Source organism: Ammospiza caudacuta, chromosome 1 (genome assembly GCF_027887145.1).
Source record: "Ammospiza caudacuta isolate bAmmCau1 chromosome 1, bAmmCau1.pri, whole genome shotgun sequence".
NCBI classification, from domain to species: Eukaryota; Metazoa; Chordata; class Aves; order Passeriformes; family Passerellidae; genus Ammospiza; species Ammospiza caudacuta.
Genome location: NC_080593.1, coordinates 36,425,418 through 36,450,515, shown reverse-complemented (window position 1 = coordinate 36,450,515; position 25,098 = coordinate 36,425,418). Strand labels below are relative to the sequence as shown.

Sequence of the window (25,098 nt, the reverse complement as noted above, 5' to 3'; positions counted from 1 at the left end):
CACTGCATCCAGCATTTTTTGGTTGCCCAGAAGTTTGCAACCTCAAAGGGTAATTCGGGGAACAAAGGCTTCTCAGCTGAATAGCCCTGACACATTAGCAGGCTGAGTTTAAATAGAAGTCTTGCTCTATTTGTTTCTCAAGATACAAATATATAATCACAGCATAACTGTAATCCTCCTTACTATATTTGCACAGTAACCATAACAAAGGACCTACATCAACAACAGGAAACTAATACAGATTTTATGAACTAAATGTATATCAAAACAGATCTGCTAATCACTCTTTCTTAGGCCCTGTGAAAGAGGCAATGGATATACCCTTTGCTTCCTTCAGAATTATGGAGTTCAATCCAACATGCCCAATAAAATTCTGCTCAATAAATCTATATTAATATCAAGATGAGTTTTAAAAGTGAAGAATATTTAAAATTTTGAGCAGTAGCTGAAGTTTGAGAGGATTACTAATATTTCACCAAACCTTGATAATCAGTGCTTTTCAGATAGGCTTTTAATAGTCCTATTAGTATCAGTCCAGTCTGTAACTCTACCAGGTATAGGGTCAAATTATCTGCTTTCCAGTTCAAGTTCAAAATATAGCCTATCTTATTTAGTTTATGTCATTGCTGAAATTTCCAGCACTGTAAGATGAAGTTAACTTCTGCATGACTGCACCTGCAATCTGCTCTATTGAGTCAGTAGCTGGAAAGAGTCAAAAATAAGGTAACCGGCTTTAAGCTTACTACAGCACTGCTTATCCCCAATGATAGGGTGTTTTCCAATTCAATAGTGTCACTCTCTTTTAATACCTTTCATTTTCATTATCTCACAACCCCACCACCAATAAACACAACCTGCCTTCATGTCCTTCCCTAGGGTGTATATACAAAATCTATTCATCTTGTTTGATTTCATTTAAATCAAATACGGACTTATACCACATTCTGTAGACATTCTGAATTACAAAATCACCTCAAAATCTAAAAAGAAAATTTGAAAATCACTCCATAAACTGAAAACTATGGAACTAGCAGCATTATCTAATTAGGATTTAATAACATCGAATCCTAATTACTGTAGCAGCACTACTGATTTTTCACACAGGTACAGTTATCTGCCTGGTCTGCGTTAGTTTTTCCCTTAGAAGTAAATGCCTGTTTGCAAAATCCAGAAAACCCTGTCCTCAGCAAATGGGACACTTCATCCTCCACTAAGGGCAAACAGAGAGCCAAGTTCTCAACAGTATCTGGCTTTATTTGTATGCTACTCTAGGATATCTCCGAAGTGCTCTTATATCATCACTGAATAATGCTGCAGACGGAGGGTGAGACAGTTTTTTTTTCTCTTGCCATAGTATAACTTTTAAGGTTTACTTACTTTTTATCTTAAAGGTTATAAGACATTTTTTAAAACATGCAATGGTGTGGAAGAGGCACTTGCCTTAACTCCAAGCTTCAGTCTGCAGCATTGATCAGTGATGGGTGTGATGACACCAACAGAGTGCATGCTGAAGTATCACATAAAGGAAGCTGAAGTTCATGAACAAGAGGGAAAAATAAAACATTGTTAAACAGTGAAAAGATGGTAGGGTGAAAAATACTCAGGAGCATGGAGAAGTTAAAGAAAAATACACCTGCAATTTTTCCCTTTCTCAAAAATTTCTAGATATATTTGGTTTTTATTATCCAGAAATGATACTTCAGTTCCTATAAAATGGGATTTTCAACCCATGACTAGTACTAGCCTTGATCACTTAACAGCTCCTCCATTAAGTGAATGCAGATAATTTAAGACAGCACTATGTGCTATTTGTTTAAAGATAAAACCCCCAAATATCTACTGACACAGTATTTTATTATCATTTACCTCACTGTTTCTTTAAAAAAAACCTATGTTACACTGAAGATACTTTTTCCTTTCCATTGCCCCGGCAGTATTGCACTTATTTGCAATTATTTCAAGGTGGACTGACTGTCCTGCTGTTAAGGTCTTGCATTCTTTCCCACTTGACAGAGCAACAATGAGTTCTTCATGCACTCCCAGTGTAAACAAATTTTGAATAATTCAAATCTTAAATATTATCTTCAATGGTTATTATCATTTTATAGAAAAGAGAGTATTTCTGACACATAAGAATCCCTTCATTAGCTAAAAAAATCATAAACCTGAAACAATCACTCTTTGAGAATGCCATTACACATGCCACATTGAGAGGGCACACAAGGTAGTGACAGCCTATGCATGCATTTATGCTATACCAATCCAGGCTTGTTTCATAAACATTGAAATCTATTTTGTTTATCCACATGATTTCATAGAGTACCTGACACCCTGGAAGTACAGAATTACATCATTCTGACCTGTACTGAGGCCTAAGCCAGCAGAAAGTAAGACAAGTAGGTAATCATTACTTTGTCAGTGCATCTGCCCTTTCTCAATTCGGCATGAAGAAATCTCATTATTAAGTGGAATTTTACACCCATGTATTAATGAATCGTGACAAAAATATCCCAAGTCTAAACTAATGAGGTAAGATTTGTCCTTTTGAGGGCTCATTATATAAACACACACCAAAATCATACAACCCCCCCCCCTCCAAACCATATAACTGTCAGACTCTGATCATCTGCCACTACAGCAAATACCCATATATGAACTAAACACCATCACATTTCTTCTTCTCTCTTTGAGGAAAGGATGGTACAGATGTCTCCCACTATTTCACATGTGCTTTCAGAAATAAGAGCACAGGAATATGTCTCCCATGGCTGACTTCCTTTTCCAGCATACCCTACAGATTTTAATTGCCTAAAATCTTTTGTCAAACTGAATAGAGGATTGGCAAAAGCCAAATGCCACAAATTTAAATGCATCTCATTATTTTAACTTATAATTTATATTTGATTAAAATAACCTTAAATTTACTTATCTTCAATACCATTTAGAGCTAGAAGCACTATCATACTCTTTCTTTGAAATTGAGTATTTATATTTTAGGGACAAGAAGATGGAAAAATGCTTTTTTTGCCAGTAAATAAATGTTCTATTACTTTCACATGTATAAGTGAAGTATAGATTTCTCAGGTACAGAAATATTCAAATCATGTATAGAGTATAATATGTGTGTGGGAAAAAACATATGTGAGAGCCAAAGAGCAAAGCAAACTTAGATTGTAAAGATTTCTGGAGTCACAAGTCACCTTTGTCTAAGTGATATTCAAAGAAAAAATGTATTCCAGATTTAGAACTAAGACTTTAAGTACCTAAAACAGCTGAGTCACTAACAATCAGCACCACCACATCAGAACAAACTGCAGGTAGACATCATCAGCAAGGAAACAGAACTTCTTTACTTGTTGCAGCTGTAATCCCAACAGCCAAGCTTGTTTACATCCTAATTACAGCGATATCCTGTAAGCCACCACTAAGAGGATATGCACTATCTTCTTGTAGCTCTGCTATCACTGCAACCAGATTTTGTCATATCTACGGCACCACTGAACTACACAAACTCTGCCTACATTGCTAATTATCAATGAGTGGTTTTTTCACTTTGGTATAGCATAATTCTAAAGCTACCTTTTCTTTAGAAAGCAGTTTACAAGCTGTATATGGAACGGGATACTGGTTAATTTTTCTCCATTTTTTTCAGGCAAGTGACCCAATGCTGCCAGGTAAGGTTTCTCATTTTAGCACACAAAATTATTGCAAAATCATCATCACATGAAAGAAAACATTAAATAAATGAATAAATAATCAATTATACTCTGCCACATTACTTCAGTGGCAGTAAGGAGGACATTTCAAATCAAACTCTTCTTGATCTTTTTTCCACATTTCAAATTAATGCAAAGCAGATGTAAATCAGTATTTATTGGTGTGTTAGTTATTCCTTCTTTTTTTACTGCAACATGTTTAATTTCCAGTCTCTAAAGACACAATTTATGTATTTACTGAAACATAATGTCTGAAGTTAATGTTACAGCTGCTTACATGTATAAAAATGGCTAATCAAATGACATATGTAAGAAAGATAGAGAAAAGAAAAGAGCATGTATAGAATTTTACATGCCAAGGTGCTTATAAAACTACAATGCCTAAAAGCAGTGCCTGACATTTTTGTATTTGATGTTGAGCCAAAGCCAAAATAAACCAAGGTCCCCCAAGTGGAAGATGTAAAGTAGTAAGAGGTTTATAGATACAAAAAATCTCTATGTTTTACTCTGTATAAAAACACTTCCAATTGCTGTACATTCATGGGAATAACTCAAGCACAAGTAATGAAGCACAAAATAGGAAGTCACAGGTTAAAATAGGAAGTCACAGGTTTTAAATCAAGCATGGTACAGTATATTAAATATACATTTTAAAAGTCTTTCAGACAATATAAGACAACCACAAAGAACTACTCACCATTTCATATGCTGTTACAATCTTTTTCAAGACCTCTGGAACAATCCCTTGGAGCTCCATAGCTGGATACTGATCATTGAGATTCACTACTACCAAGGGTGTATTATCAGGCCCAACCAAGTGCATAGACACTGCCAAAATGCACTGCATAAGATTTGCTACAGGAGAGAGGCCACATAATTCTTTGAATGAAACTACTGCATTCTGCAAAAAGGAAAGAAAGAGTTTCCTTTACAGTTAAATATGAAATTTAAAGCCTTGTTATTTCAGGATAAAATATTTCACTGTTATACTTGAGCTAAAATGGTTGTGCTACAATTACCACAGCTTTTCCCTGAAGAACTGGCATTTTTGAAACCAACCAATATTACACAAACATTTTACAAAAATGTTAAAATTTCAGGGAATGCAGTACATGCTACAGAAAAAACCATCTATTTAGAACAAGCATATCTCCTGTCTATCATGGCTAACATTAACTATGGAAATAAACAGATCCTAAAACACAGTGGCTATATATTTTGAAAATTTTCAAGACATTTTTTAAATGCTACCAAGTGAAAAAAATATTAGATGCTGAATGTCCCAATTAAGCAAAGTGAAGCAGAAGGAGGAATTCAGCACATTTGTAACTTTAAACATACCTGAACTACAGCCCAGACATGCTGTGGATCTGCAGGCTCCCATTTGGTGCGATTCACAAACCCAGCACTCCACTATTGAAGTATTCCTATCACATAGCCACACTTAAGTGAATTTTTTAAAGGTACCTTAACTTAAATACTGATTCTGTACCTTTCCCTAAGACTTTTTAAGTCATATTTTATATCCAGTATGGTTGAATATAATGCCATAAGTTTAAACTTGAAGAAAGTTTACAGCATTCGAAATACAGTGTGACTCCAAGTAGCCACTGATATTCCATGATGGGAATATTGTCAGCACTGTAGAGAATTTAGGATTTTTGTACCAATTGGGAACTGGTGATTTATGGCAGGTCTGGAGTTTGTGTTCCTGTAGGAAATAAAAATAAAAATATAGTATATTTAAGTTACAAATGTGCTCAGTGCTCCTTTCTCTCATGTTGCACCCAGGCAGAGTATCTGGTACAAATTTTCACTTTAATCCAAACCACTTTCCATCTTGCTGGTACGGTAAGACTCTCTCGTGGACACGTCTCTTAGAAAGACATAATGCCAACTTTAACTCAAACAGGACTCAAATGTGAAATATTTTGCTGTTCCTTTATCAGATGACATTCCAAAGCAGACTTCCAAATATGTATGTGCAGCTTATTCATGCAAAATTCTGTGAACACGAAATTGCACCTACCCAGTCACTTAGAGTGTACTTTTAGTACAGGTCCAGGAAACAGAAACTTCTTTTATCAACTGATGTACACTTCAATGACACAATAATTACATAGCTCAAGAGACAGACACTGGGAAATCCTTTCAAACAGATTTTGCTCAAGATAAGTACATGGCTTTTTGGCTTGAGATAAGCCATTACGAACAATCATTTTACAGAGAGGTTAACGAGGACCCAGGGATTGTATATATTCATTAATGACAGGAGGACAGGACTAATATGTACTACTACAGTAACTCCTTCCTTTGGACTTCCAATTCTATATCCAGAGACTATTCCTCATACTGTTAAGTAACTTAAATATGTAACATCACATCCAGTTCAATCATCCATGTTATACTTTTATCAGTGATTAATATGTAAGAAGTTATGACACCAGTTTTTGTCATGGTAATATAGGAACAAAAAGAAACTCTATTCTTATACAGATTTAGAGAAACTATTAAACTCGCTGCTGCACATTTACTTTTCCTCCTCTTCTTCCATCTGATATTTAAAAAATCAAACCAACTTTGCTCTTTATAATCTGGCTCCTGAGGATATGTTGGTCATAAAAACCATTACAATTTGTAACACAAAATTTCAGTAATACAAAATCTAAATAAATCTCACATTCCCTGGCATAAATTGATACTTATTTTAATTGAGTGGTTTATTTGCTTTTATTAGCTGTAAAAACTTAGTTACACAGAGTTTAAATGGAGCACATTATATAATCTGTTAGCAAAGTTAAGGAAAATTAATCTTCCCTCATGCTTAAAATATCTTCTTGATAGCACTTTGAGATAATGATAAATTTAGTTGATAGCACATCTTTCTAACTGACAGAATAAAATACATAAAATACCTTTTAATATTTCATGTTCAAAGAAATCCCACTGTAGAGTCTGTTTTCAATTATAGCTTTATACTGTGCATACTGCAGCATGCACATGCAAGAGTTTAATGTAGCTACACAAAATTCTATGTTTTCACTGCTTCCTCAACTCAGTTTTTCCTTGAAAAGTATCTTAAAATACAGTACTCTTCGTTCTACAGAATTCTAATCTTCAGTAGGCTAACTACAGGTAAAGTTCATTTTACATGCAGCCTGTAATTTGAAACATTTATGAGTCAAAGTATCATCCCTGTATTTTTTAAATTATCTTTTAAAAGATCAAATTTATATACCAAATGGAATGGGAGAGCTGCATAATGATGTACTAATTTCTTCTTTCATATAAAATTAGCTTTAAAATTATATTACTATTAGAATATTTTTAATATAAGATTATTCATTAAAGAAATTTATATACACTGATGTGCCTTTAAAATCCAGAATCAAGTCTCAGGCATTTCCTTTAATCTCTTTTCCTTCAACACTGTATAAGACCAAGAGGATTTGATAGGTCAGTCCATTTGAAATGATGATTCTTAATTTTGTTGATCAATACTAGTATTCCATCAGAAGTTAAAAAACAAAGTTTTATTAAATTAAATGCAACTTTAAAACTCAATTTTAATACATTTCTAAAATGGGTTATGTACCTGGAATCTCCAAGTGACACATGTTTTTAAGTGACACCTCTTGGCTTCCACAAAACAAAGCACTTCAGTCTGCACTTTTTCTCTAAATTCAATTTGTTTACTAATATGACATCTAAAGTGGGACAACTTCTTCTAGAAGATGCCTTCTAACACCTCAGTGCTAATGCCACGTATTTCTAACATAACTAGGAAGAATCATGGAAAGCAAACAGATCTTTCTTGAAAATACTGCCTTCTATTTGGGACTAAAGGAAAAACATAACTTAGGTGAAACTATGCTAAACATTCTTAGACATACAAATAACATCTCTGATAAGTATTAAAGTTTCCCTTTTCTACCTGTTGTATATTCTTCCCACATTTCTACTTAATTTTTTTAAAACTAAACTATTGTCATACTTTCTTTTAATATATTTCTAATATTCCTCCAACCATATAGGATGAGGGTTGAGTTCTGGAGTCATATTTCCACTTCACATTCACAAAAACACACATGTGCATTCAAAGTTGCATCAGCAGAGAGTTCACCTTAAATGCTCCTCTGACATGATCCATTCTTAGAACTGTTCAGAATTAGACTGAAATAGTTCAACACACAAGACTCTTAAAAAAGCAGGTATTCCATATGCATCATAATACAAAGGTACACACATGAACCAATAAATTATTATAAAACTGTACCTGCATATTTTCTCTCAAATCCGTAGCATCCCGAATAGGTTGGAGGGCATTCTTGAATACTTCATCTATTGTTTTAATCCATAATGTTCTCATAGAAGCATATTCCCTTGATTTCTTGCCCTTCCTCACAGAGAGGCCCCTCTTATGAGGTTTCCCACCACCCCTTCGATTAGTAATGGCCACATGCACAAACAAGGAAGCATGAGCTAAACTTTCACCAGTCAATGACTGCAGAGGAACGTGCCGATAACCAGTCTGGAGACACTCAAAGGGAATAGTGTACTGCCCAATAAACTCGTCCCCAATGTAATCATCATCCAGCACTACAAAACGCACCATAGCTAGCTCTGGTAAATTTATTTGAAATTCAAAGCTTTCATCAAAAATTGGATTATCCCCGTTCTGATGCATAGTTTTCGTCCTTTGCTCAGCACAGTCAGCAGGGATTCCATGTATTTCAACATAGACATAAGGATCCACAACATCTCCTTTGGCACCTGATCCTTTGGGTTTAGGGAAGTTTTGCCCACTAATGATTTTAATATGAAGCAGCTGAGGTGAAACTCCAGGCACGGTGTCTTTTGTATTCGCGCTAAAGAAGGAAACTTCTTCTCTCATGATAGCAGGACGAAGGACGTAGCCACAGTTTCCATTCTGTCGAAACCAACCAATGTTCAGGTCCATCATTAGGCCAGGGGTTTGAAAGTTCATTGCTACTATCTGACAACCACATTTCCAAAAGTCCTGGGGATTCATATTACTAGAGTCAATCCTCATAGGACTGGGGAAAACCCTTGCGAGAAAACGTTTGTTATAATTTACAAAGTCTCCTGGGTTTTCGTTGGCATACTTGCTAGCAAGCACTTCGTTAAAAGAGCACACTTCCCAGTACTTCTGGAGCTGAAATGAAACTTGAAACTCTTTGAACTGAACTGATTTACATATGCTTACCAGCTCAGAGAGATCTTTGCAGAGCTGGAATCGTTTCCCTGTCATTGAGTTTTGCTGTTCTACCCCCTCTTTCGCCACTCTCTGTGACATTTCTGCTCCTTCATCTTCATCTGTAACATCTCCCTCTAGTCCAGAACAATTAGCAGAAAGCTTCTTTGCTTTAATTAGTATTTTCCCTTTAAGTGATTCTGGTGATGGTAGATAAGACTCTTCAATGTTTGGAGACTGCGTATGCAGCTTGTCCCCCAAAATTTTCTTCATGTGCTGTACCATCACTTTCTGCTGCTTAATAGAACAATGATTTTCTAAACACAAAATAAGAGGGTACTCTGAAGCAAAAAAGGCATACTTGTTAATAATGTCAATGACACTACGGAAGACAATTTGTGATGTCATTGTATGGCCTGTGTAAATCACAGGCTCGTTATCTGGACCATCCCATACGTCCAGCTCAACACTTCGACAACCCATTTTTAGAGCACGAATGTAACCCGTGATGTCAGAAGGCCCTCGAAACTGATCCTCTATCAAGTATGTATTATGAGATGAATTTATAAAGTAATGAGATAAAGGTTGTTTCATATCTTGACACACTTTTTTATGCTCTGGATCAAATATGTGGCAGTCTGGTGAAGTAAGGTAATTCGTAAACCCATCTATAGAAAGACAACCCTTTTCCTGGCCCTCTTTGGCTGGCTCGTATTTCTGAATAATTTCAAGGCTTATTTCTTCTGTGACCTGTGCCATACCCTGCTCTGCTTCCAAAAACATCATGAGGTCCTTGGTATCTAGAAATTCTTTATTGCTTGAAAACTGAACTAACAGGAAATAGATTTCAGGTCTGGTACAAAGCTCATGAAAAACTTCAATAAATTCTTCTTTTGTTACTTCAGTACCAGCTTTTTCCCTGGATCTATGTAACTCCTTGAATTTTAATTCAATTTTATTAGTTTTTAAACCAGGGTTTAAGTCTTTTATAAATTGTACAGCATTACATAGGGGTATATGTCCCAAATTATCTACATCTGCTTCACTGAACATTTGTGAAAGCCACGAAGTCCGCATATTATCTTGACTAGTTCCTAACATATCTAGAGTATGTTTTCCATAAGAAATCAAGTATCTTAAGCCAGTAACCCAAATATTTGCAACATCCGCTGAGTTAGCAACCAGATCTAGTGACTCATAATTCTCTCCATATATAATTGAAAACGCACAATCTTCCGATATCTGGTCATATATTCCATTGCTGCGAAAGATATCCGTATTTTTTCCTGTTCTCACTTCTTTGATTGACTTGATATCAATCTTTGCTTTCTCAGAATCCTTTTTGGAAGGCTCCCAGCGCAGAGACTGCATGTCAGCATCCAGGAGGAAGTAGCGGTGGTACACCCTGGAGTTGGACCGGACCTTCTTGAGCTCGGAGCCTTCCACCATGGCGTTGATGCAGTCGCTGGCGCTGCTGATCTTCTTCTCCGTGGGCATGCTGCTGAACGACACAGTCTTCTTCCTTTCTCGCTTCTGCTTCGTACCATCCTGGTAAACAAGGGGGTGGGGGGGAGAAAAAAATCATGTGTCAGTGTGATTTTGCTCAACATTGAAATAGCTTTCAACTTAAAGCTGAAAGTTCACCAAGCAGTTCAATAAAGTCTGCGCAATGACCAATAAGATGGAAATTCTTACTGGCACCATCACAGAATACTAATAATGCCTTAATAGTTGCTCTTGCTTCTATAAGTAATCTTCCAGGGTTAATTTTTAGTACTTTTGATGGACACAAAATTTAAAAAAAATTAGTTTTATATGCTAACAAAATAATAATGCTGTATTATTGCATACATGTATGTGTATTTTATTTTATGAGTTGTACCCTACTTAGTGAGAGAATAGGTTCTAAAGTCAAGGCAATAGGAAGCAAGCTTTTCTCTGAGTCTTTATGCAGTCCTATAGATACTTGCCAGTACAGAATCTAATGCTTTAATACCATGCTGACAGGGTCCTTGGACTACAGAAACATTAATACACAATCAACGACATAAAATCCATAGGACACAGTCCTATTTACATAAAATCTATAGGACATGGCCCTAATCTAAGCATACAAGACTTAGGAAGCACTTCTTCATGCAAAGCTCCCTTCACCAGAGCACCCACCCATGTTCTTCCCCCGGACTGCCCACAGCATTTACACATCCCTCCCCTTAGCAGGAAAATACCCACAACAGTCTAAAGAAGCTGCACTGAAACACAAGGAACCGGACTGGAGCAGATGCAGATGCAGCTCTGCAGTTTCTGAGCTTCAGAAAATACAGCAGTGACTCAGAAGGCAACTTCTGAGACGGTTTAATTTAACTGTTTCCAAAGAACCTTCATGTCATTAGAAAGAACTTGAATAGATGACCTGGTCAGGAAGGGAAGCAAAAGTGATTCACCATTGCTCTTAAAGCAATTAGATAACCCAGAGATCTTACTTTACTAGAGAAAGCTTGGGCATATAAGGATATATAAGCATAAAAAGGGGGGGAAAGGTAATTTAGCTACCTTTATTGTACCTATTTGTATAAATTAAAGCAAGTGCAAATAAGTCAGCAATACATGACTTAAGTACAATCAATTCATAAGAACTGAATTTTAGAAACTTGTGTGCTTTCATTATCTGCATTTTCTGAGACTGAAAATTCTGATTTTTCTTTTGAAGCAACGTGTCTTGAGGAGCTAACTTTTAGTCTGAAACAACAATATTTTTATGTTAGATACCCTAATTAGAAGTGTTCTTCTTATAAACTAGCACAGTGCAAAAAATTACTCTTCCAGCTTTACAAAAAAAAAAAATTATATTCCCTGAAACAGTTTTCCATTTGAAGTAGGTTCCAGCGCAAATCAGCATTGCTTAAATGGCAGAAAGGAAAGTGAAAGAAAACTTTTAACGATTGCTATGCTGAACAGATGTTCAAATAAAAACCATCCATTACAAAATGCATTTCCAGCTCAGTACACATGTGCTGTGTGTTGAATTTCATTCAATTAAAAATAGAGTCCTGGTTTTGTAATTTAATTTATAAGCATCTGAAAAGTCTTTCACTGAAAACAATGATTAGTAAAGTGAGCAGCCTTAATATTTGATGTTCTGTGTTTGAGAAAATTAATCAACCATACTATTCTTGCACCTTTAATGACAGCAGAATTTGCTTTGTTCAAGCTCTCAAGAGACCAGTAAAAGTGAATAACCCTGCAGAGGACTGCTTTATTTCCAACTGCAGATCAGACACCTGCAATGGATACTACACAGGGTTGACTCTCAGAATCTCATTACATGTAGTTTAGGCATAAGGACAGTTTCCAAACAAATGCAAATTTCCTTTACTTAAAAAATAAAAGAAATAAAAGAAATCAAATGTGACTTTTGTTTACAGAGATTTTTGTTGTATTAAGCCTAGCTTGTTTGTCCACCTATTTATTTCTCCTAAACTGAAAAAGTGGCAAAGGACAGTCCCACATAAGTGAGCAATGACATTCCTGCCTGATACTTCAGGGCTTGGAATTAAGCATTTTGAAACTCCTTAATGCTCCAGATTCCTCAATCACAGACCTGGGAGAGGAATACTGTTGATTGAGAGACAGCTGACACCAGAACCATCAAGGCCTGGCAAGTATTACCTTACCTGACCATGATCAGAGGAAAGGTCTACACCTTTCTCTATGATCAGGACTGTATCTGATCCAAGTCACTGAACCACAAAGGAAAAAAAAATATTTCCTATTTCTTGATGCCATCTGATGTAAAGGAGCCCATCTCCAGGCAGTTCAATTGCCAGCTCTGGTTACTGAAAGCTTGAATTGGAGTTCATGCATGTGGATCAGAGGAGCAATTCAATATATCACCTGCAACGTTATTTTGCCTCCCTGCCAGATGAATTCGCAGCCAGTTCAGTAGTACTCTTCATTTTTGTAAGGTAAAGGAGTCTAGCCACTCAGATTATTTATATAAAGCCAGCACCACAGTGTGAATTGCTGTGAAAACATTCTGAGCTCCAGAACACCTTTCATAAGTTTTTGCTTCTCCAGAAATCAATAATTCTGAACTACCAGACTGCCTGTGCAAGTTCCCATCCTGACAGGCATGGAAGTCATGATCAATCTCTGTGTGATCAGAGTAACTTCAAGGACATTTTATCAAAGACACTGTTGAAAAGAATTCACCTGTCTGAATTATTCACCTGTCTGAATTACCCACCTGTCTGAAAAGACACAGAAAAGAAACTCTCACTCCACAAGCTGAGCATGCAATTGCATAGAGCATGCACAAACTGTGTGAAACTCATTTGTGAGCCTTGGCAATATAGTCTGGCATGCAGGAGACAGATTTATTCTGCTCTAAGACGTGGAGGATTTCATCCCAAAAGTGAGGTGGCATTCATGAACTGGGTCAGGTCTCTCACGGCCTTAGGTCTGCCTTGAATCAAAAAGAATGGCACATCAGAATACTGCATCTGAACAAACACAGGAGTGATTTCTTGGCATTCATAAGACTTACAGGGTTCTTGCTGTTCAACATGCTGGAAGTGACACTGACTCTACAGTGCAGATGCATAATTCAGTCCAAGGCAGCAGCTACATTTTTTGTGCTGAAATAATTTTCAGTCTTTCTAGGATCTCTCACACAATGAAGAACCATGTCTACCTACAGTTTATAGCATGTACTGTCATCATTACAGGATATCCCCTAAAGACTGCCTGTGCTTCATATGACTTAATCACTGAAACCAGAACAACCACCTCACCAACACATCCCCTAATACTATTCATGCCCCAGCCAAGGTCACCTGCAAGATGTTTTGAGGAAGAGAGGAGACCACAGATAAAACTGTTTTGAAACATTGCTCATAACCACTACAAGCAGCTACACAAAGAATTTAGTTTATCCAGAAGTTCCTAGCAACAGAAAGCAAAGCATCTAGCAGTTTAAAAAACAGAAATAATCCCAGCTGTCACCTGTGGCACTTAAGAGACAGCTGGAGAAAATGGATTAAAAGCACAAGGAGGGAAGAACATATCCATGATAACTTTTTTTATTCCTCTCAAGGTACCAACAAAGAATTAGCTGTGTGACTCAGACAGCACTTGCTACAAAATAGAATTCTGGAGACAAAAGAGAATCTTGAATCAGACATTGAGAGAGATGCACATCATTCCTGAACTGTAGTGCTTTTAATTTATGCAACTTTATGATAAAATTACTTAAAAGGCTGCTCCAATAACCACTGGTACTGATAGGGGCAGAGTTCAAACAGAGATTTGATAATGTAACAGATCGGGATGATAGAGGAAATGATGAGTAGTGTATGGTTTGTAAATATCTCCCAGAGGAAAGGAAGCAGAGAGAGAACTTTATGACCTGTAAATGCACAAATGAATCATACCCCAGAAGCAGTACTTCAAAAATATATAAACACCAAGTTGCCAAGATGTTTAGGTACCACTTGGTCCAGTGGAATTAAGAACACCACCCAAGGCAGGGGCTTGCCAACCCCCTCAAAGTGGCAAGTGTGGGGCTGAAGCACAATGCAGAACACTCCTTCCACCTGCCAATGCAGAACAATCCTCACACTGGCCCATGCAACCTCTGGAGATGGGTGCCTGTGATCCTGTCTCTCTCCATGACTAAAGACACTGCTCTTTTCAGAACAGAGCACTTCAAACAGGCAAGACAACAATAACAAGAGGAAGTGACACAATGACAGATTTTCAGAGCACTCCTCTGGGAAGTGAAAGTCCCTGATGTCACAAAGCAAACATTTCACTTGGTAACCCTGAGTGCAAAATTTAGTCTACCTAGCAAGGACCTGAACACTGGATTTTCTCCTCTCAGTACACACCGCCCCAGGTGACAGGTCCTGCTGCTACTTGTTTATGCTCTAACCGTAAAGAATTTCCATTCCTTTTTGTATACCAGAGGTTCACCAAAGCATGGAAGGCAGCTCCATGCTCATTTTGAGAGCACGTGGCTGAGCACTCCAAGATGCACAGGCTGAGGAAACAGAGCCCAGCCCCTCCACGAGCACCTGAGTGCTCTGCCAGCCAAGCAGTTAGGTACGAAACAAGAACACAAAACAAGAGCACAAAACACATCCCCTGAAGTGCAGCACCACACTGCAGGACTTGGGATTGCCAAGGGCTGAGCTTTGACAACCTCTGAGAAAACACACACACCTTGAAGCCATGATGGTACACAGTCTGTAGAAGACACAGCCCCAAGAATGCCTACTTAGTTCACCCCAAGCAGGCTCAGAAACAAGATCAATGTGAACCATTCAGCCTAGAAAGGTCTGCACAGAGGTGTAGTAATAAGGCTGCAATCATGTACAGCATCTCAAGAGCTTGCTTTTTTTTTTTTTTTTTTGCATACAAGTTCTGAATTGAGTGGCATGCTGGTGAACCTGAAGACCAATGGTGCGCCAATACTCTGAGCAATTACAGGTGAGTAGGTGAAAAGAAAGGCCAGACCTAAGTTGGGTAATTTTAATTTTTATCAAATTACACCATTATTTCATATAATACAGCATGAAAGCTAATTTAGGTGCAATTGAATGTACATCTGTAGCCAACAGTTTCAGTAAAATTCAATTCTTTATGATGAGAACAGGCAGCCTGATGATCTACATAATGAACACAGAGTGCACCTACTCTTCTGACACTATGCAATACTCATTGATGACTTTTTTTTGTAGTAGATGTGATACTTCTGTAGCCAATTTGAGTACAAAACCTGCCTGTTTTCATCAAGTGCAATTCAGCAGTAATTGCGAAATCACCTTGCTTGAAGACATAATGTATAACAAGCCCATTTCAGGAAGTGGTAAGTTTAAAAAACCACAATTGATGCTTTGTTTATTTAATTAAGATTCTTAAACATTTTTCTTCAAAACAAAAACCTTGAAATTTATAGATTTTCTTCATACTTAAGTAAGCATGTCTATACATAACTAAGTCTACTCAAAGAAAAAAACACATCTTTAAGTTCGTACTTTAAAATAATTTTATAATAATTTATAATTAAAATAATTTAATTTAAAATAATTAAAATAATATATATAATAATTTTAATGCATTTTGTTAAAAGTATTATAATATCAGTAACTTGTTCTTTAACTAGTTCTTTTCCAGGTTTTCCACCTGTGGTTTTAGAGATATAAATGCTAGTGTACATGAGCAAATAAGCTACAAAAGCAATGTCAATATCGTATCATCTTTATAAATATTTTTAGCACAAAAATTTTTAGGGTTTTCTTTGGAAAAAAACACCTGTAACTGAAACAGCAATGATGAACAGGACCACTTGTTTTTGGCAACACATAAAAAAATATAAATCATATTATGTACAGTTTAACTATGCACAGCTGCCAACTCATTCTACAACATAGAATGCAGCATTATAAAAGAAGCCAAGCAAGTTTTTGTGTAAAAGAGGCAGTAGGAAAAAAAGGAAGGAAAATATCAGGTAACCAAATTTAGCACTGATTTCAAAAGTTACATGCAGTTAAAGGCAGAGTGGGAATCTTCTGTGGAAGAGTGTGGGGGAAAAGGGAGAAAAGAGCTGGGAGGAGGAAGGAGAGAGGTGGTGGTGCAGAAAAGGCACTTCACCATCCCTGTCCTCGATGCCCCCTCTCTCAGCCTAATTCTCCTGGAATCAACAACTCAGCAGAAGAATCTGCTGACAGCCACCACTCAGCCCATCTCTTCCAGCCAAGCATCCTCTCTTCCTTTCCATTGACCATTACCAGGAGATTCTCACTAACCCAGTGACCCGGATTCAGCAAAAGGCACGTCCCTTTTAATGCTGTTCCACAGCTGCCCAAAGCTTCCAGAGCATGTGGAAAGCAGAGCAAGAAAAAAACTCTCCAAGCAATCAGCAGCTCAGCTGACAGCCTCCCAAACACTTCAGAAATGGCACCTGTTAAATCAGCCTGTGTCCAACAGACTCAGCAGCCACTGCCTGACTGCACACAGCTCCCAGCAGTTGTATGTAAAACAAAGCACAGTCCTCAAATGAAACAACAGCTAGCTGAGGAGAGACAAAACATCAGCTATTGGGAAAACACAAGTCCTCCCACTTGCTGTGAATCACTGTGTTTGTGCTCAGCATTTAAATATTTCCCCAAAAGCCAGTACTCATGGCATATCTGTTCTTTGCAGAAATCTTTGACGTGGAATATATTTATCTTATGTGTGCTGGATTGACCCCAGCCAGACCCAGTTACACCATGTTATAAATAACAATGAGGAACAAAATTATGATTAGTTGAATAAGTAACAATTCTGGGCTGATTTTGTTGTTGTTTTTTTGTTTGGTTGGGAGGTTTTTTTGTTTGGTTGGTTTTTTGGGGTTCTTTTGGGATTTTTTTTTGTTTGGTTTGGTTTTGGGTTTGTGGATTTTTTAGTAAGCGAATTCCGTGATTAAAGGAATATGGACACAGGTGCTCAATATTCAAACAAAAATGACCTATATTATTTCAGATGAGCAAACTGCATGGTTCATGATAGAGTTAAACCAATTCTCTCTTCAGCCCCTACTTCAAACATTAATTTTCTGTCCTGTCTCTTCCTCCTCCTGCCCCAGTTGCATTCTCCCTTCTCCCCAGTTCAGCTCCTCAGGCACTCATTAGCAGCTGTCTAATACACAGTAAGTTAATTTACCTCACTACCTCAGGAAACAAAAAATCTATTTTCTTCCAAATTAGTTTTCTGCAATTTTAGTGAGCTGAAACGATTGTCCATGTGATCAACTAAGTATCAGAGCTGGTTAAAATTAACCACTAGAAGGAAGGAACCAATTAAAAATGGGAGGAAAGAACAGAATCACTCACTTTTATCAAGAAATTAATTCAATTAAAATCAATGTAGTTGAAACTCTTCTATTGAAATCTGATCCTACATGAACTGACAGTAGAGTTTTATGTCATTAGGTTCTGTGGTGAACTCAATAACCCTAAAGACCTTTTTCAACATAATTATATCAGGGAAAACAAAATCTCTCATCTTGCTCCACCTCACAGAGCCACAATTTCACAAATACATAAAATATAAAGGCAAGCTATAAGAAAGAACTCCCAACATCATAAAATAACAGAATTGAGGTTCTCAGGCACTTGGGCTCATTTTATTCTGCCTCATTTCAAGAAAACAGGACTCCAGAAAATTTATGATTCAATGACATGAGAGAGATCACTTTCACACTATCTGTTAGAAAGAGCAGAGAAAAACAGTAGCCTGTGCTGGCCTTGTTGCTGTTATAGCAGCAATTTAACTCAAAAGACTGTGACAAGCCAGGAAATAACAGGACATGGTTTTGCAAATAGAGTCTAGACCAAAGGCTTTCTCTGCAAAACTTCCTACAGAAGAGCTTATTTAGTCATTTGATCAGCTTACCAAGACTAAAGAAACCATCTTTTAATACGTTTTTTATGTTGCTGTCTCAAGTATCCTCAGGTTTTTCATTATTCAAGTGCTCTCACAGGATGTCACAGGGGAGCTTTCCCTGTGCTCCCTGGCACAGATACAGATTCACAGAATATTCTGTGTTGGAAGGGACACACAAGGATCATCAAGTCCAAGGCAGACACTTCTTCCACAAATATTCCAAAGAGATCCACAGACATGATGCTGTTGCTCCCTTTTCACTCAGATCTAACATAAATCCACTCCATATTCTTTTGAAGAGAAACAAAACAATCTGATATTGCCTATTCTGCTGAAAATAAAGGAGTTGGAGCTACTTTTACTATGTTTGACTTTGACCTATACTTTAAAAAGTCTGTGGCAGTTAAGACTTCCCCATTCTGCAGCTCCATGATGCCATTTATGTTTGCATTCTAGCAGCAATTACTAGGATACACCATTCTAGGATTCTGTCATTTTATAACATAATTTTATAATTTAATTATATTGTACTATGTATGATATTATAATTCTATAATACATTGTTATATAATGCAAATAATATTATATCTGAACATTAAAACACAGTAGCAAAACCAAACTTAAAACACCATTGAGGCATTCTTTCTTGTATGAGTTCATCTGCATATTTATGAAATTAAAATGAAGGGTCATTTGGTTTCAGCGGTTAATATCCAATACAGATTAGTAGGGGAAAGGGGAAAAAAAGTCTGATCTGAAAAGAAAATAAATAAGAAGCATTTAAGGAAACTCTCCAGACTGCTGTGAGCTCTGAGAGAGCCAAAGGCTGAGTTATGCTTGGCATGAGTGTCTCAGCTCTCAGTGTTACTGAGTCGGTAACTGGTTACAGTTCAGCCTTCTGGGGAGCATTTCCAACAGAGCAAAAGAGGTATCCCATTTTCACAAACTTGATAAAAGCAAAACATGCATACTTCAGATCCAAACAAACAACATCTTAACCAAATCCACATAAACTGCAATAATTATTTATGAAAAACAGCAGTTACTAAGTCATGAGTCTTACACTGAGGAAACTGCACTGATAAAAAGCTGTTAAAAAATGTGTGATGGCATGAAGAGTTTTAACCCTAGGTAAGTAAGTGAAGAGTTTTTTAGATTTCTAATTTCTCACATACTAAGAAATCATACCTAATCTATTAAAAACAGGTCATTTTAACTACTGCAGAGAAACTTAGGTTTATTATAACCACTTATTTTTTCTGCCATCAATTATCAGAAAAATGATAGAAGGTACAGATGCTTTTAGCTTGAATAATAACTGAAGATGTCAAAGCTGATGCTGCATGTAAAGGTACTGAAGGATTTGAAATTGGCTCAACAAAAAGGTTCAACAGGTTTTAGCACAGCTCAGGAGGGAAGAAGGCTCTGAGTTTTCACAGTTATCCCTAAAACCAGCAAGATGCTCTTTCTGCACACATGCACACCTATTCAAACACTGAGCATTTCCATTTTCAGGTCTTCAATAACATTTTAAGTACCCAAGCATTATAGCTAAGATACACTTTCAGGGGCATTCTAATCAAGACATATCTACAAGATTTAATATGCAGGAGTCTGAAGTTGAGTATCAGATTGCCTTCAAGAATTGGTAGCTGCATGTTAGTTCCCCTGGTGGAAAGCATGGCTTTTTTCCCTTTTTTGTTTCAGTCATAAACAGCAATTTGATAGAACTGGCAAAATACATAGCACAGCTGTCAGCCTTTAAAGCAAAAGTACAGCATGTGGGTGACTCTGAAATACAACAGAGTAACTATGTTTAAGATTTCTGTAATTTCAGATGCAGGCTCTGCAGAAAGCAGCTTCACCTCTCCCTCTGCGGCTGCCCTTCAGTGTTATAGAGGAAGAGAAGCCGACAGCATCACCAACAAGAGGTGAGACTGAGCACTGGCTCAAAACTCCCAACCCTTTTCCACTCTTGGGTAAGCCTTCTCAGCAGCTTTTCCAGATCTTCCCACAGACAAAAATGTTGGCTTTGGTTTACTTGTTTTCTAACCAACTTTCCTGCATAGCAGGCCGAGACTCTCTCCTACCCGACTCAAAACAAACCAGGACAAACCACCTGAGAAAAACAAGCTTGTAGAGTGTGCATCTTAGGATGCCACTACAGGAATGTACTCCATGAAATTACATACATTTAACTACTAATATGGAAAACAATGCCTTACTCCATGCAGACAAGATTCTTATTTTCAATGCTGCATATGCAGCCAACAAATGAAAATAATTGTGTTTGTTATGATTGACAAATTTAGTCAGAAAGCAGAAAAGTACCTCATCTCTCTCCTTTACTGCAAGAGGAAGTCTACGTGATATTCCCTTAACTGTCAGCATCTGCTACTCACAAAAATATACAGCAGATTGACCACAAATCTGTTATCTGATTTACAGGAATGGCTTTTTCACACATCCTTACAGGTCAATGTTATGACTAAATCATGCACTTTTACTTTCCCTGATGCCGCAAAATGTTCACTTCCACCTGTGCTGTCAATTTGTGTATTTTGTCCAAATTTCAATCCAAATGTCATCTGTTCTCTTGGAAAGCTCTGGTGGTTTTGTGTCCTTCCTGTTAGCTGAGTGTTTTCCAGGGAACACAGAATTAAAACTATCACATATATGCTATTTATTCCAAGTCAGACACTCAGGCTGCAGAGTAATAAAGTGTAATATTTTTTTCATTCTAAAAACTATCATTACCACTGCCCTGCAGCTTTCAATTCATCAACTCATTTTCTTCACTCTAGTGATTGATGAATGGTGTCTAAAGATTTGCTTCTGGACTAATTTTAATTGGTCTAGCAAATTTCACAAGATAACTTTAAAGAAAGAAACAGAACTTCACAGAATGAGTTGTTCTCCTTGTGTGGTTTGAGATAAGTTCCTTTTTGTCAGTTAAGAGAGTAACTATTACCAATATTAACTCTTCACTGCTACAAAGAGTTCATGCAAACAACTCAGTATTAAATTAAATACAAAATTGGAACTTTAAGAAACTTACAGCTTGCTAAACAAATATTATCTTGCAAATTCTTGAGTTGCTACTTCTGCCTTATTACTTTGGCGACAGTGGTAATTAAACAGTGATAACTAGCTGTTAATTTTTAAGGACAATTCTTATGATATAGATCCAAAATACTTACTAGGTTATCACATGGGCAGACAAGATATGAATACCCAAGTACCTTTGCTAACCACATAAGGCTGTTTCTAACTTATTTTCCTTGTTGATTTTCAGATGTATGTAATTTAGAGTTGTCCAAAAATTACAGGAAATTCTCATGCTGAATGCTACATCAATGCCCTTCTCCCCCCTTAACTCACTTCTTTAATTATTCATAGCAGTTAAAGGCACTTAGGAAAGAACAGTGAACTATAAATATTTAATACGAGATGCCTGTAACAGAAAGACATGAGAGAGACTACAAAAATCAAATAAAGTATTTGTTTATCCTAAGCAAAATAAAAAGTAAGGCAGGTGATCTTTATATAAATGTTCATAGCTTTGACAAACCAAACCTAATAAGACACCGGCATGCTTTACCAAATAATTACAGCTAAACAAATAAAAACTGGCAGGTATACCAGTTTCTTCAGACCTTTAGTGTTTTATAGAGATTTATTTTGATTGCATGCTACAAGTTCCTTGTGAGGAATGCTGAAGAAGTATCACTACAGGACATTACAGTTCCGAGATATTAAAGGATGCAAGAGTCAAGCAAATACACTGAAGACAATTTTTAAATACTCATCTACAACAACGGCATCTTAGCAAGTAGCTGCTGAGAAATTCTCAATATAAATTAGAATTATAGAAGTTGGGGTGGTAAAGAAGTCTGAAAGAACTTTAAAATATTGTCAAATACAGTTTATAACCCTTCTAGTTGTGGAGGAAGGCTAAGGAAACTGTGCACTCAAACTTCAGTATAATACGGCAGGCAAAAAAATTCCAACTTTTAATTTTCAGAACTCACTGTACTCAATACTTGGTACGGGCAATAATGAAAACATGTTAATACTATAACTGTCTTCTGTGGAGGAAAAGAAATTACTAGGAAAACAAGAATCCTTTTTTAAACCACTAAGTCATACAAGGGAAATACCATTAATCTTTCATAACTATGTTCACATACCATATCTCAGTACCCTGTTTGCAGCTTTCTAAATTTCTTACGCATGACAAATACTCAAAAAGTCACGGTGTAGAGCACAAAAAATTAACTCCCATGATATCCAGAACTAAAACCAATCACAGAAGCAAAACAATGTTCTCATCTGTTTTCTTCAAATTTAATTACTGTCTGCTCACTCTGAAACCAAAGCCTCCACTGATTCTGCTGACAGCTATCCCTGTCCTCTGAAATCAGCCCAGGGTCCCACCATGAAGGCTCCTCTGCCTAAACCGACAGGAAAAGTGTGCATGCCTGGGGTGGGCAAGAAAAGGCTGAAGAAGGAAAGTTTAGACAATCCTTAGAAACTAATTTTCCTTATCTCAACATTATAGCCACCCACCATGAAAACTCACAGTTATTAAATGATTTCATGGGGAGAAGTTTTATTCTTGTTAAATGCAAGAGAGAGAGAGTGAGAGAGAAACTAGAACTGTTCCCTTACAGTCAACACCTTCACTCTCCCAGCTTCCTACTTCCAACTTCTCTTTTGTTATAACTATTGATTAAACAATCCTTCCAAACATACTATTTTAATAATTCATATTTTCTTGTTTTAAAATTATTTGAACACTCATCTTCAACACGGAAACCTTTGTGAAAAAACTTTTTTTTTTCCTAAAACTATTACTCAGAACTGAAAATGTATCACAGGAGTCACTTGTGTACCTAAAACATGCTGATAGTTTAATCAAGATGTGGTGGAGAGTATATTTAGATTGTCCTTGAAAGTTTGCCTGTACAGTGGACACCAGTGTAGCAGGGAAAGTACTAGAATGGACACAGTTATATCTGCAAATGTGTCTTTTGGTTACCTGCCTTACTCCTCCCAGTAGTTGAATTATGGCAGGAAAAAAGCCTGCTGTCAGAATTTGTGTGGTCCCTAAAAATGGAGCTGGCCCTTGTGTCCCCTGCACCAATAAATCTACTCAGAAGCAGACAAGCTTTCAGTATTAGTACTTACACTTGAACCCTGAAAATAAAGGTAAGCATTCAAATGCCATAATGAAATCTGAAGGAACAACATTTTATACATCTAAGAACTCTCAGAATAGTTTAATGGATACAAAATCTAAAATAATAAATCCTTAATTTCTTACAAAACCAGAGAGATTATTAGATTAAAAAAAAAAAAAAAAGAAAAAACCAAACAAAAACAAAAAAGCAATGAAAAGCACTGACACTAGCATTCAAAACTTATGGAGTTTAATTTTTTTCTTTAGAAATAGACTGTATATAAAACATTTTAAAAGTGTGTCTTCAACAAATTTCTGTAAATTCATGTAAAAACATGTTTCTGTAAATTCATACTGCAACATGACATGCCCCATTGGACTCAATAGAACTGAAGTTTTAAATGACAGAGGGGCTAAAGGGAAGCATGAGAAGCGAGAGGAAGCAGATGTGCCATTAAAGGAATGCTGCTTTGGAAGATTTAGATTTTTGTACTAAGAACAGAACAAATACATCCAAAGGAAAATCATTTGCTGAAGTAACTTGATGCAATGGTTAATTGAAAAGTTAACCAAAATATTAATTATTTCAATACTACATTTTGTATACATAGACACACACACACATATATATATAATTCAGTGTCTATTTCCCACTTTGAATCCTGAACTAAAAATAGTCACATTACCATTGAAAATCCTATAAATTAACCAATTCTCTGAGACACAAAGTTAACTGAACCCAGCAAAAATATTCTGGCAATATTAACAGTACTGTCTATTCATGTTTGCAGCAACTTGTTGCTGGCCAATTTCTCTTTACCACTGGATTTTAACTGTCAACCTAATGCAGTAGAAAAGAACAAACAATAAGTGGTATAACTATTTCACACTGACATTTGATAACTTCTCATTCGATATATGGTGAATGCTTATTTCAGCACCTTCTCTTATGCTGCAACTCTACCTCAATCTTCCAACCAAGTGTAAATTAGCTATTTAAACCTGTAGGAATGGGACACAAATTTTACAAATTTAGGAAATCAACAACAATTTGGTCCCAGCTTGTTACACTGGATTATTTATTTTAACATTTTTTAAGAACAGTTCTAGTTGCACACATTACATATTAAAGAATAATTTTTGGCCTCAGTAATTTATTATAAATACCCTTCTTTTAAATACCCATCATCTTCTGCCAGTGCTCATCCAGCATTCCAGAAGGTTAAGGAACTGAACCTTCAGATTCCTCTGTTAAATGATCTGTTCTCAAATACAGCAGAAATGTCCCAGTTTATACAGAATCTTTTCCCTACCACAGTATTTGCATACTTCCCACAATGGCATTTAGTTATAATAAAACTATTTCTTAGAAGATTTATAAGAAGGAAGGACATCATGGCAGAGTAAGCTTCGTGATGATAAAAGCCATTGAGACAGAAGCAGACTGTTTCCAGGGCTACCAATGAACCATATATTATGCTTTAGATGGTTTCCTAGGAAAATAATCCTAGGGATCACATCATCTAAGAATGCATAAGAGACACACATTCTCCTAA

At 36.6% G+C, this 25,098-nt stretch overlaps 1 protein-coding gene across 1 annotated transcript in view; it reads right to left on the bottom strand.

The window, feature by feature from the left end:
- The window catches only part of PLCL2 (phospholipase C like 2), a 98,524-nt gene that overhangs the window by 34,664 nt on the left and 38,762 nt on the right, over positions 1-25,098 (bottom strand). The window contains exons 2-3 of the mRNA XM_058801424.1: positions 7,993-10,479; positions 4,414-4,617 (exon numbers count right to left, since the gene is read on the bottom strand). Of these exons, the coding sequence (XP_058657407.1) occupies positions 4,414-4,617; positions 7,993-10,428 (2,640 nt within the window). The 5' untranslated portion in view covers positions 10,429-10,479. The remainder of the gene's footprint in view (positions 1-4,413; positions 4,618-7,992; positions 10,480-25,098) is intronic.